At 40.6% G+C, this 12,926-nt stretch overlaps 1 protein-coding gene across 1 annotated transcript in view; it reads right to left on the bottom strand.

Annotated features, from left to right (window-relative positions):
• LOC126428423 (angiotensin-converting enzyme-related protein-like) overlaps window positions 1–12,926 on the bottom strand; it is a 279,896-nt gene that overhangs the window by 49,049 nt on the left and 217,921 nt on the right. The window contains exons 6-8 of the mRNA XM_050090350.1: window positions 9,734–9,831; window positions 5,875–6,029; window positions 703–833 (exon numbers count right to left, since the gene is read on the bottom strand). Of these exons, the coding sequence (XP_049946307.1) occupies window positions 703–833; window positions 5,875–6,029; window positions 9,734–9,831 (384 nt within the window). The remainder of the gene's footprint in view (window positions 1–702; window positions 834–5,874; window positions 6,030–9,733; window positions 9,832–12,926) is intronic.

Here is a 12,926-nt window from a genome sequence, read left to right as displayed (position 1 = left end):
TGCAAAGACAACTGAACTGATATCGATGTGGCTGGCTTTCACCACAGAGGACGTGGGGCACGGCACATGGACTTGCAGCAGAAGTGCATGCGCCCAAGTAGCCCGTGACAAACACCAACTGAATACACCATGCATGTGTCAATGCAGTCTTAAATATGTGAATTCAGAGCATTTCCGCCAGTATTCACCTGAAGATGGTCAGAATATTCTGTGTCTAAATATCATGGCAGGAAGTTTTAGACATCCAGCACTTCGCCTGAAATTTTATGGAACAATCTGTTTACTGAGAAAGTTTTAAATTTAACATCTGCTTAATCATAGTGTCCAGTCTGTAAATGAAATGGAGGTAACAAATTTGTAAGATTGCTTCATTGCACCACTTTAAATACATTACAGGCATAATCTCACAGAGGAGGCGAAAATAATCCGAGGAAACATTGTAGTCATCACAATAGTAAGACTGTCCATTAATAGACAAATTTCAGACGTCGCATACAGAGATGTGTGCGATATCTCTCGCACAGTTACACTTGTCTTCTACAAGGCACAGCACTGTAATAAATTTACATTCTGCATCACTTTCAAACACCCTGAGAAACAGAACAGTGGATGACTAGTTAAAGTTACCTCATGGAAGGAAGGATAAGTACATTAAGATGTATAGAAAAACAGATTTCTCTTTTGTTTCACACTGTCACCCACCTGAATGCCTGTTCAGCTGGCGGAGGATGTATCGGCCATTGTGTACAGATAGCTGGTGGAAAAGGGCATGCATGGTGACTCTGTGGGCATCCAAATAAGTGTGCACGTCCACTTCGTCACATGTTTGAATCCTGTTGGAGACAAAACATCGCACATTCCAAAAACACTGTATGTAGTGAGATTGCTTTTCTATTACTACTAAGACAAACTATAGATTACAATTTTACTGTAGTCTGATTTATCACTTATTTGCTTTAGGCGAGTTATTTTTTGCATTCAAAATCGCAGTTAAGTATAACATTAGTCACCAAGCCTCAACCTATATTTTATCATTAGACGTCCTTAAAGCCACAAATCAAGCCAATGTGATAGATGCCAGACTTCTTGACTTCTGAAAGCATCCGACTCAGCATTATGTGAACAATTATTATAGAAAGCTTGATCATACGGCACAAATATGCAGGCAGACGTTGATAAGATTCCAAAATGCCGCAAAGACTGGAGACTGCTTTAAATGTTCAAAACAGTTAAGTTGTGCACTTCAGTGTGGTGAAAAGCACAGGATACTAAGATTACATTATCAACGAGTCACAACTGGCATCAGTCAACTCATTCAAATAATGTGGATATAACAAAATGGCTCAAATGGCTCTGATCACTATGGGACTTAACTTCTGAGGTCATCAGTCCCCTAGAACTTAGAACTACTTAAACCTAACTAACTTAAGGACATCACACACATCCATGCCCGAGGCAGGATTCGAACCTGCGACCATAGTCGTGCGGTTCCAGACTGTAGCGCCTAGAACCGTTCGGCCACCCCAGCCTAAGTATAACATTTTGTGGGGATATGAAATGAGCTGATCACAGAGGCTCACTCAGTCATAGGTAGAGCAGATGACACACTTTAGTTCAGTGGTAGGATACTGGAAAAAAAAAACAAAAACAGTCATTCTACGAAGGAGCTTACCTACAAAACATCTTGTGTGACCCATTTAGAATATTGCTGAAGTGTGTGGAATACATACCAAATAGAGCTAACAGGAGATCAACACAAACATGGTGTTCCAGCAGGAATCATCAATATTCTGCGATATGACAATAATGATTATTTGGAGCAAAACAGTCTAGTAAACAAGGTCTCTAAAACTAATACCTCAAGAGCTATGGCACTGGCTCAGTAGAATAGATTCGCTTGCAGTAACGAAGATGAAGAAGTGCTCATAGCTTTCAAGCTACGCATTTTACGAGCCCATCTTAATTAGCATATTTTGCTTTGAATGATCATGCTTGTCATACCCCTGAACACTGATCATTTCTCCCCATTTCCTGCAGGCCAAGCACTTGTAAATAAATGTCAACTATAATGTATAGGCCTAATTACAAATTTTAACTGTGACATGAAGTTTTAAACATTGAAACAGTGTTAATATGGACACATCAAAAATATGCAGAAGTCACAGGTTTAGTGGCAACTGACATTTTATGACTTATTTTGATACAATAATCATCATTTAATCAAATGTTAACAGGGCCTACATTTGAGAAAAACAGTCATTTAACTTACTTACACGCCAAGATGACAATGGCTAGTTAAAACAATCTGTGTCTCTTAAGTAGCCAGTGTCATCTTGGCATGTGTTAAAAAATATAACCACAGGTTTTCTGAAAAACATAAATGCTTTTGACAGTAAAACTATTTATCCAAAATATTCAGAATATATTTGGGCCTTGTGGCCATTATCAATTGCAGTACTGTTAAAATTGTGCTTCAGCAAAAAAAACTGACAGTTATTTTCATCACATACAAAGATTACTGCTACTGTTATCTTCTACATAAATATCACCACACTCCGACACAAGTCCACTGTATTAACTGAGTTTCATGAACACAGTGAACATGTGATTAGTTTATTGCTATTTACATGGAAGATAACATTCTGCTCATGCTGTTACAGCCCCCTCATTACGATGGGTGTCAAAGGTAGCCCCTTGCACGAAACCATCACAAACATTGAGTGAGTCTTCACATTCCTTGATCCTACCATTGTTGACCTGGCCTCTAGACTGTATCTGGGCTTCAGATGGAGCACAGGGACGACGTCTCTGTGCTTTTGTGTTCTTCGTGAGGAGTTTAATCTTCAATTTATTGTAATGGCTGGCAAGTCATGAAGGATATGTTATGACCCGAGGAAGCACTTTGGTAACTTTTATGACAGTCGCACTTTCCAGTAAAGATCCAGACCAAATCTCCTGCGCTACACCTTAATGGCCAGTGCTTGGTGTCATAGCAGTATGGATCTTTCTCATCTGCATCAATGGTCCATATGCAAACCAGCTGCCTTGCTTCTTTAACACTGGTGGTGAGGTTTTTTCAAAGTCATCCTAAGTGTCATCCGGCTGAAAAGAGAACAGTATATCCATTGTCGTTTTGACCTCACAACTGTGGAGCAGAAGGAATGATGTGAAGCCTGTAGTGTCTTGCTTTACTGTGTTGTATGTGAATGTCATGATGGGCAACATTGTAACCCAATATCTCCGACATCAAAGTACATCAATAATATACTTGCTTATGTCTTATTAAAGTGTACTGTGATGCCATTCATCTATGGATTGTAAACAGTTGTCACCTTGTGGGTGATGTCGCAATATCAAATTACCTCTGATACTAATCTTGACTGGAAAATCTTTCCACAATCAGAGATCACCACAAGGACTGTTCTGTGCTTCAAAACTGTCTTTTTAAAAGTTTGTTGCATCACTTAGTTTTCCTGAAATTAGCAGCTAGGTGGCTGGCTGATACCTCTTTACAGTGATGGGGAAAGGCTATGGTATGCCAGGAATCATCCTGTCCAGGGTACAGGGTTGGGCTTCATCCCACAGGTCGCCTGTAACCACTGCAGTTGACTGGCGTGGTGTGAATAGAACTGTTTTAATCGGTGACATATAGCAGCATAGCAGCACTGAAACTTCATCTTATTTCTCTGCAGAAGTGTACAACATGTACAGTGCACCCACAACGGAAACACACTGGTGTGTTGTCCTCTGTCCAAATGTCTGTTGTTCTACAGGGCATTTGATTTGTTGGAGGAGTTTGTTGCACCTGCATTGATCGGATGTTGTTATAATTTGATAGTTGTGGGATAAGTCCAAGGTGGCTGAGTCCTTTCTTCATCACCAGTTTGACTGCTGACAGCAACTGATGCTACAGACTGATATACCCCTTCTTCGACATTCTGTATTACTTCCCGATGCACAGAGTTGATATTCATGGCTGCTATAATTTGTGTACTTGGACCAACATTTCTGGTTGCCAAGAACTGCTGTATCTCTTCTATTACTATCTGGCATATGAGAGAGACAAGCTCATGGTCTTCCATCACTACCATAGGGGCTACATTTGGCAGTCCGTCACACTTCTTTCGTGTGACACTTCTGTTGGATTTTCTCAATTCGCTGGCATCACTCGATCAATTCCTCTGCACCCCAACACCCTTTACCAGAACAACTTGGTACATGTCTCTTGCAAGTACTTTCATCATGTATGAGATTTTGTCACTTTCTGTCATATTCGGATTCACACTATGGCGCAGGGCCAAAACATTCTGTATGTAAGTTCATTTCACTGGGCCTTGTTCTTCAGTCGTCGTCCTGCTAAGTGGACTTGCTGTTGATTGTCGCCAAACATTTTCTTCCGTTTAGCCTGGAATTTTTTCCAGCTACTGGGATTCTCTTTGTTGCTGTCAAACCACTGCTTGGCTGTGCAGTCCATTTCAGATAACACAACATGTCATCCCACCTGTTGTATTCTGTGATTCATTCAAATTCTTTCAGCCATTTTGTCAGGTACTGATGAGCATCTCTGGAAAAGTCTGATAGGTGCCCGATGTGCAGCTGTCTTGCTACTGTTTTGGAATCTGTCTGTCTCTTCAATACATAGATCTTAGGAATGATGTACTGTGTGTACCCCGATTTCTGTCTGCGAAGGAGATGGCTTATGTTCCCTAGTTGGAGCCACGGTGATGTAGATGTTTTTAACTATGCAGCATCTCCACCAAACCACATCATCTCGAAACAACAAGTTCAGATCTGAAGGGAGGGTTGTCAGTGAAGTACAACACACAGAACTGAAAGCACATTTATTACTGACACTAACCTACAGCCAGAACAGGACTGAACTGAACTCCTCGATGGAAAGTGTAGCTATTTATACAAACATTCAACATTTCAGAGTGCTGGTATTTATACAAACATCAAATATTCCAGAATGTACAGACACTACGAACACAAGTTATTTCAAAGATACTGATATTGCAGAACAGACAAATATCACAAACATAATATGTTTCAAGAGCTTTCCAGAAATGATAACTACAAAATAACAAATAATTGCCTGCAGCATATTAGCTAGTGGCCGTATATCCATAACATCTGGAACAATTTCAACCAATTTTGGTATACATATGGCCTAACTGGAAAAATTAACATCATGACGAGACACTGACTTTCCTACACAGTTCCACTAAGGATGCATCCATCTAGGATGTGTGTGGTGTACCGCGTACTCTTATTGCAACATTTCTGCATTTGCTGTTCTCACGTCAGAAAAAGCAAATGAGCCTTTCAATCACAAAACTAATGCTCTTCACAATCACTGCCATGTTGTAGGAAACCTCTTGTTATAAGAATAAACGAACACCATCTGGATTAGAAATTTTCATTTACTAGCTACCAGTTTCAATCTGCACTGCTGACCATCACCAAGTTGTTGTGACTGAGATGATGTTCATTTATCAGTATAATGAGACATCATGGTTCCTACAACGTGGCACTGACAAACTGCACTTTGCAGCACCAGACCTGAAAATGATCTGGATTGTAGATTGAATCCGGTAGTCAGTAAATAAAAACTTGTGATCCAGACAGTGTTTGTTTATTATTACAAAAATAATACTGCATGGCATATTAATAAGAAAAATTAATATTCTTCTTTCCTACCAAAGTTAATGAAACATACATCAAATTAAATGTATGACTCAGTACTTTCATTTCTGGCAAATTTTTATCCACAATCCAAATCCACTCCAATGACACAAGAAATATATAAATTTGCAGCTAACAATACAATTTCGATGAGGAGTGCTACAAGCAAGGTATCACATCCAGTCTCACCTCACATAATTCTCAGTGCACCACGGAAGCACAGCTGCCGGGCAGCTACCGTTGAAGTGGGCATTCTCCCAGAATGGAGACTTCTTCAGCGACGGCAGCCCCATCTTGCTCCCGACGCCTGCTGTAACCCCGTACAAGTGCTGCCCCTTCCAACTCTGTGAGAGAAACAACTGAGCAAGTTAGAAACAAATACTTCACTGAAAAATGAAGAGCGGCAGTAGCACACACAGTATGCCAACACTTCATCATTATATTACACCAGCGATATCCTGAGGATACCAGGGGGCAGGAGCCTATCTCCCCAAGCTTGATAAATGCTTATTTTCCTTTCTGCAAAGTGCTTTCTGTTTGCAATTATCTTATAAGAGCTACCTCACTGTCTACAATTTGTAAATTCTTATTATTCAGACAGCAATTTATGTTTTGCTGATTCCTATTGTGTATTTCATTTTGCTGAGGAATTTCTGATTTACCAATAATGCTAGATAGAGAACTGTTTTTAAAATCTCTTAATATCCAGTGTGCTAAAATTTCAATGGTGCTAATCATCTTTTGCTGGGATAGTGATGTATACCAAGTTCAAGCACCAAATATTTCCAGATTGTTATCTAATATGCAATAACTTGGAAGCTATTTTAATTTCGAGGTTTCTATACTTATATAACAATTTAATCATGAATATTCCTTAAATTTTATTCCAGTGATGTGGATTCTAATTAATTAATTAAAAGGAATATTAAAGGTATTTAATGGAAAATTCAATTGAGAAAACTGCACTGCTTGACAAAATAAAGCAAAGCATGCAGAAGACATGGCGAGATGTCAACGTAACTTTGTTCATACCATCAGGAGGAATGTAAATGACTCTAGATCCGGTTCTCTGTGACAGGTGGAATGTCCACCAGATGTGCTAGTGTTGTTCATGTCTGGCATTTTTATGAGGTGTGGTAGGCTGTTAATATGTCTGGTGTTGAACAATCACTGTAAATGAGACACAAATACTGTATACCCATCTGAAACAGCATTACAGGTACCTGGCAGAGTTTAAAATGGGCCTCTTTGTGGGTTTCGGCACTGGTTCAGCTTCAGTGTGTGGGTGGGAATATTGGTGACAACCTCATGGGACCAGCCACTCTTCTACATATCGGCACTTCTTGTGGGTGAGCTTGCCTCTCTGCCTGAAAACATACCTTTGGTGGTATGAAGAGTAATGTGGCTACTACAGGATGGTGCTCCAGCCCCCTGCTCTCCGAGTGTGGAGTTGAAATGCTAGTACAGACACAACACTTCCACCTGCCTGTTGTGCACTCATGCGCTTCCAATTACTGAAGCCTACACTGTCAACCATCTTTTATCTCCACCATCGAGTGGATGTACCTCCCTTGAAACGCATTTTCAACCGTAAGCCCATATGACATTTTTGGTCCTTATCCTTTTGCCTATTGTTTCCTGCACTTTGTCTGCATTTAGCAAAATCATCTTGTATATGAATTGTTAAGTTATACAAGAGAATGTGTTGTTGACTAACATTATATTTATATTGTTTCAAATGAGCTTATTTAGGAAATTTTTGAAGTATTGGTATAAATTCACCATCTCAGGCTAGATACAGAAGTGTGAAAAAAGTACAGATTGAAATTGTAGTTTAGCATCATTGTTGCTTGTGTGGAGGAGTAGGGACAAAGTATGTAATTAGAGCATGGCATTTTAGACTTAATAGATTGACAAACTGACCTAAGATAGATAAATCAATAGATTCAGGGGTTGTACAAAAATATGGAACCACAGCAAAAGACATATGCTTGAACAAAAAAGCACATTCTAGCCAACAGTGCAGGTTCTGCTGTTATATTTGACCACGAACGGCAACTGTGAAATGTCCTAAATATGTTCCAGGTGTCACTAATGGTCAGAACAGTGTTCTTTATAGTTATGAGTGCATTATGTCAGACCTAAATGAATTAATATAATTGTAAGGTTCATGTTGTGTTTCTTTCCTTCTGTTGTGGCTATCTTCAATTTTCTCTATTTCCTGCTAATATGGATAATATTTGCTAAAAGTCAATGTATAAGTATAAAAGCGTCATTTTCTTCTTTCTAATATTTCATTGCTAATGTTTCTTCCAACAGTGCTGTAAAAAATAAGTTATTTCAGTTGAACATTTTTGTTGTGTTAATGAACTAGCTAAAGAGAAGCCACTCCTCTCAGTTTTTTGTTCTTCCTTTTTCCTGCATTGAAAAACTTTGCAGTTATTCATCTCATTTGTGTAGAATCACACTTTCTTCTTTATTATTAGATTTCAATTCTGTTTCTGACTGATCCCAACTTCCTCCACGTCCTTTCAAAACTCCTCAGCCCATTGTGTGTCTGCCATTAGCTTGGTGATGTAGCTGAAGAATTTTTGTCAATCTGCATTCACTAATCCTGAAGAGGTGCCCATAAAATTTCAGCCTTCTCTTGCATATAATGTCCAATTGTCTCCAGAATGTCAGAACTAGCAGACTGATTCATACAGAATAGAGACAAGAAAAGAACAGTCTCGTATAGTGCAAAGATCAGTTGTTCAGCCAGAAGCACTTTGCATTTCAGAATGCTTGGTACTGAATAAGAAAGGAGAAATGGAAGGACTAAAGCCAGAGGAAGGTTTTCATCTTTACCTTTCTTCCACATACTATCATTTCTTTTTCCTATCCGAGGATATTTCTTTACATTTTTCTTTCCGCTGGCTTTAGTTCTTCCACTTCATCTTTATCATTCAGTATCATGAATATTGAATTGTGAAGTGCTTCTGGCTGAACAACTGTGGTACAGTGCCTGGTCTTTGCACTGTACGAGATTTTTCTTTTCTTACATCTGTTCGACACTAATCTGTATGCTGGTTCTATCTTTCTGGCTCACCCTACATTTTCTTTTTATTGAGTCCATTCAGTAAAAGCCAATCACCAAGACACTTTAATTTAATATATATCTTCTCTTGATTTTTCCAAACCTTCATATTTGTATTCATGTATTCTGTGGACTCTCTCTCTCTCTCTCTCTCTCTCTCTCTCTCTCTCTCTCTCTCTCTCTCTCTCTCTCTCTCTCTCTCTCTCTCTCTCTCTTCCCCTCCCCCCTCCCTCCTTCCCTCCCTCCTCCTCCTCCTCCTCCTCGAAAGAGATCTCAAGTCTTGTTTTCGCTGCTATTTCATGTACTTTTCCAAACATTAGAGTTTTGTCTATTGTTTACCAAGTATGTAAAATTATCAGTAAATGGTGGACACTCCACCTTCACACCTCCACCTTCAAAACCTGCTTCTTTGGACCTAGACAGTTTCCTTCTACTACTCCTGTTGTGGCTTCTCTAAACATTCTCATTATATTTTCCTGATCTATCTCCCAACCTAACTAATGTCTTAATCTCAACTTCTTAACAAAATTTTACTTTGGAGATGGTTTCTGTTAGCATTTAATTTATAATTGTCCTAGTTTCTTTAAAGCTATTCCCAATTCATCCTAAACACCGAAGAGAATCTGCTGCTCATACAAAACTTATTCTTTTTTAAAGTGAAGAAATGCAGCTCCAGCATTTCTCTCTCTTATTACTCATATCTAACTTACCGAAAGTATAAGTATGAAAGTATACTGTTATAAAATACATTTGGTGTTCTGCTTTCAAGTGCAAAGATGAGAAGTATAGAGGTTGCCTAAGAAGTAAATCAACTTCCAGTCTTCACAAAGGAAGAGATGCCACTGTGCATGGAGGAAACAATGAAAGTTACCAGTTAGATGGTCGAACATACCTGTCGGGGACATCGAGACAACTGTGCCAAACAATCTTACTTTCTAAACTTATCTGTGTATTTAATTAGACTTGCCTTACCTTCTTCCTTAATGAATTGCTAAGATTCTTGTAGGCTTCATCCAATGGCGGAGTCACCAAATCTGCTATCCTCAGCCAATCATCTCCAACAAATGAACCTGTAACCAGAGGGAACATGTGTCAACACCCACCCAGGAGAAATTTACTTCACTGTCTCCTTAAATTTTTTCCAAGAATTTGTGTTGTTTTGAAACTTTCTGGCAGACAAACAGTGTGACAGACTAGGGCTCTGCCCTGGAGCTTTCATTCTTATTGGCAGTGCTCTTGCATCCGGAGCTATCCCAGTACATCTCTTAACTTGTTCACATGGCTTTGTTTCAGCAAGCAGCAGTCAGCTACTTTCCACATGAAATGGTTCATCCATTTAAATAGTCATACATTACCATTAAAATATAAGGGGCGTTCAAAAAGAAATGAGCCGGAGTCTGGAATGCGCAAACCGGTGACAGGAGGGTAATATCTGGCTGTGTGTAACGAGAGCATGAAAGTTCACAGCCCGTTGCAAGAGGGCACATGTGCACGTCACTACACTATGCAGAGCTAGCAGCAGCATGCATCACTCATCCAACTCTGCCAGTTGCATTGCAAACAGTGACATGGAGGCGTCAAAAGCAGAGGAAAGAGGTATTGTTCATTTTCTGACAGCGGAAGGAGTAGGAGGAATGGACAGTCATTGACAAAACTTACTAGTGTATGGCGAACACTGTACAACCCTGCAAGGGTCAAGGCGTGGCACAAGCACTTCACTTCAGCGAAGGACGGGTGTCGTTAGCTGACGATGCACGGTCTGGAGCACCACACTGCATTACCGATGACATCGTCCAGCTGGTGGATGCACTCATTACCCAGGACTGCCGAGTGACAGTGAAAGCCAAAGTGCCCTTAAAAAGGCTCCGAGGGGCAAACGACTCACCTCAGATGACGATCTCCAGCTGCACTTGAGGAACTGGTTAACATTGCAGCCCCAGGAATTTTATGAGAGAGCCATTCACCACCTTGTGTCACAGTGGGACAAGTGTCTCAACAGCCAGGGTCAACACTTCTAACATACAGGTACTGGTTTCTGTAATTATGCCTCCAAGCTCATTTCTTTTTGAATGCCCCTTACTCAAAGAGAACTGTCACACATAAAAGTGACAAGAGTCACACATCATATTGTAAAATATGAAAATACAAGAAATAGAATTACCAGTAGGGAGTATCTTCTTCTCTGATGGTCAGAGCCAGTTCCTACACTATCAATTATCAATAAAATACCATCACATTATGTATGATCTTTTGCTCTGGTAATAGTATTTTTTATATTTTTCATAATTTTCAATGTTTTCACAGTGTGACATGTAGCTTGTCACATACACTCTCATCAGCCAGAACATTATGACCACACCTACTATCGATATAATCCCATCCACACGACAGCAGCATCACCTGGCGAGGAATGGCTGCTAGTCAGACACACGCACGCTACAAGTAGCCTCAGTGAGCATGACATCTGTCTGTAGGGTGGGGGAGGCGTGCGATCTAGCTGCATTCGAGCAAGGGCAGATTGTGATGGCCCAGAGGCTAGGCGCTAGCGTTTCAGAAACTGCACGATTTGTTTGGTGTTTGAGGGATGCTGTGGCGAGTGTCTTCAACACGTGGTGAAACCGAGGTGCAACCACATCCAGACATTACAGATGTTGGATGATGTAGGCTGGGCAGACAGGTAAAATGTGTGAGAACTAACATCAGACTTTAATGCTGGGCAGAGTGCAAGTGTGTGTGAACATACAGTGCACTGAACACTCATGATGGGCCTCCACAGCCGACAACCTATACAAGTGCCAATGTTAACACCATAAAATCAAAAACTCCAACTGAAATGGGCACATAACTATTGGCGCTGGACACTGGTGCAGTGGCAGAGCACTGCACGATCTGATGAATTCAGATACCCTCTCCATCATGTTGACAGGAGAGCACGAATCCAGTGTCTTCCAAGGGAACAGCTCCTTGACACACACACACTGTGGGTCAGAGACACGATGGTGGGAGCTCTACTATGCTAAGGGAACATTCACGTGAGAATCCATGAGTCCAGTGGAGCTCATACAAGGCACCACGACAGCCAAGGAGTGTCATACACTGGTTGCAGACCACATACACTCCTTCACCACGATCATGTTTCCCGTGGAATTTTTCAACAAGATAATGCACCATGTCACAAGGCCAGGCTTGTGGTGTAGTAGTTTGAGGAATGAAGTGGTGAGATCCAATTGATGCAATGTCCCCCCCAACTCACCAAATCTGAACCCGATCAATTAGGTGACTTGTATATGGAGATGAGGTGCCAACTCCCTCCAGCACCTGCTGAGGCCTCACTGTTTCCTCACCACAATATGTCACTGCTGTTATCCATGTCAAAGATGAGCATACCAGCTATTAGATAGGTGGTCATAATGTACTGGCTGATCAGTGTACATTGTAACTTCTTGCTATATAATTTGAGGAAGCCAATAACGGAAGAGCATTATTTTTTGGATGTGAGGTTCGCCAGTTATGCAAAACACCGTTTTTCTCAGTACCCAAACATGTTTCGGCAAGACTGTGCCATCATCAGTGGGTTTTCGTTTTTATTTATTGTGAATCCAGCGTCAGTTGCGATATTGGCTTCTGCGCTCGTCTTTGTCTGACATATTTATCTACTGTACAATAGTTTTTTTTTTTTCTCGGGCGTTCGGTATCAGTATCCACAGTTTTGTTATGTGTGTCTCTTGCTTACTTTCATTCATTCTCTACCATACGATGTACAAAAAGGTGTCTTCTCCTATAGAGAGCGCGGGGAGGCGGGAGGGGGGGGGGAACCTATTGTACAGAAGATAAATATGCCAGACAAAGACGAGCGCAGAAGCCAATATCGCAACCGACGCTGGATTCACAATAAATAAAAACCCACTGAAGATGGCACAGTCTTGCCGAAACATGTTTGGGTACAGACAAAAACTGTGTTTTGCATAACTGGCGGACCTCACATCCAAAAATTTTTTACTGCAAACACGGCCAATACATGGAGCTGCAAATCAAAAAGATGGAAGAGCATTATGTTTATATGGTGTACTACCGAGATTATTGTCTTATTTCGTTCCACATTTTACTTCTCTTAACGGTTTTCGTGCGTGCACTTATAAATGCTATAGGCTAGGGCTTCCCAACG

Source organism: Schistocerca serialis, chromosome 12, assembly GCF_023864345.2.
Source record: "Schistocerca serialis cubense isolate TAMUIC-IGC-003099 chromosome 12, iqSchSeri2.2, whole genome shotgun sequence".
NCBI lineage: Eukaryota > Metazoa > Arthropoda > Insecta > Orthoptera > Acrididae > Schistocerca > Schistocerca serialis.
The sequence above is the reverse complement of the archived record's forward strand: the minus strand, read 5'-3'. Positions and strand labels throughout refer to the sequence as shown.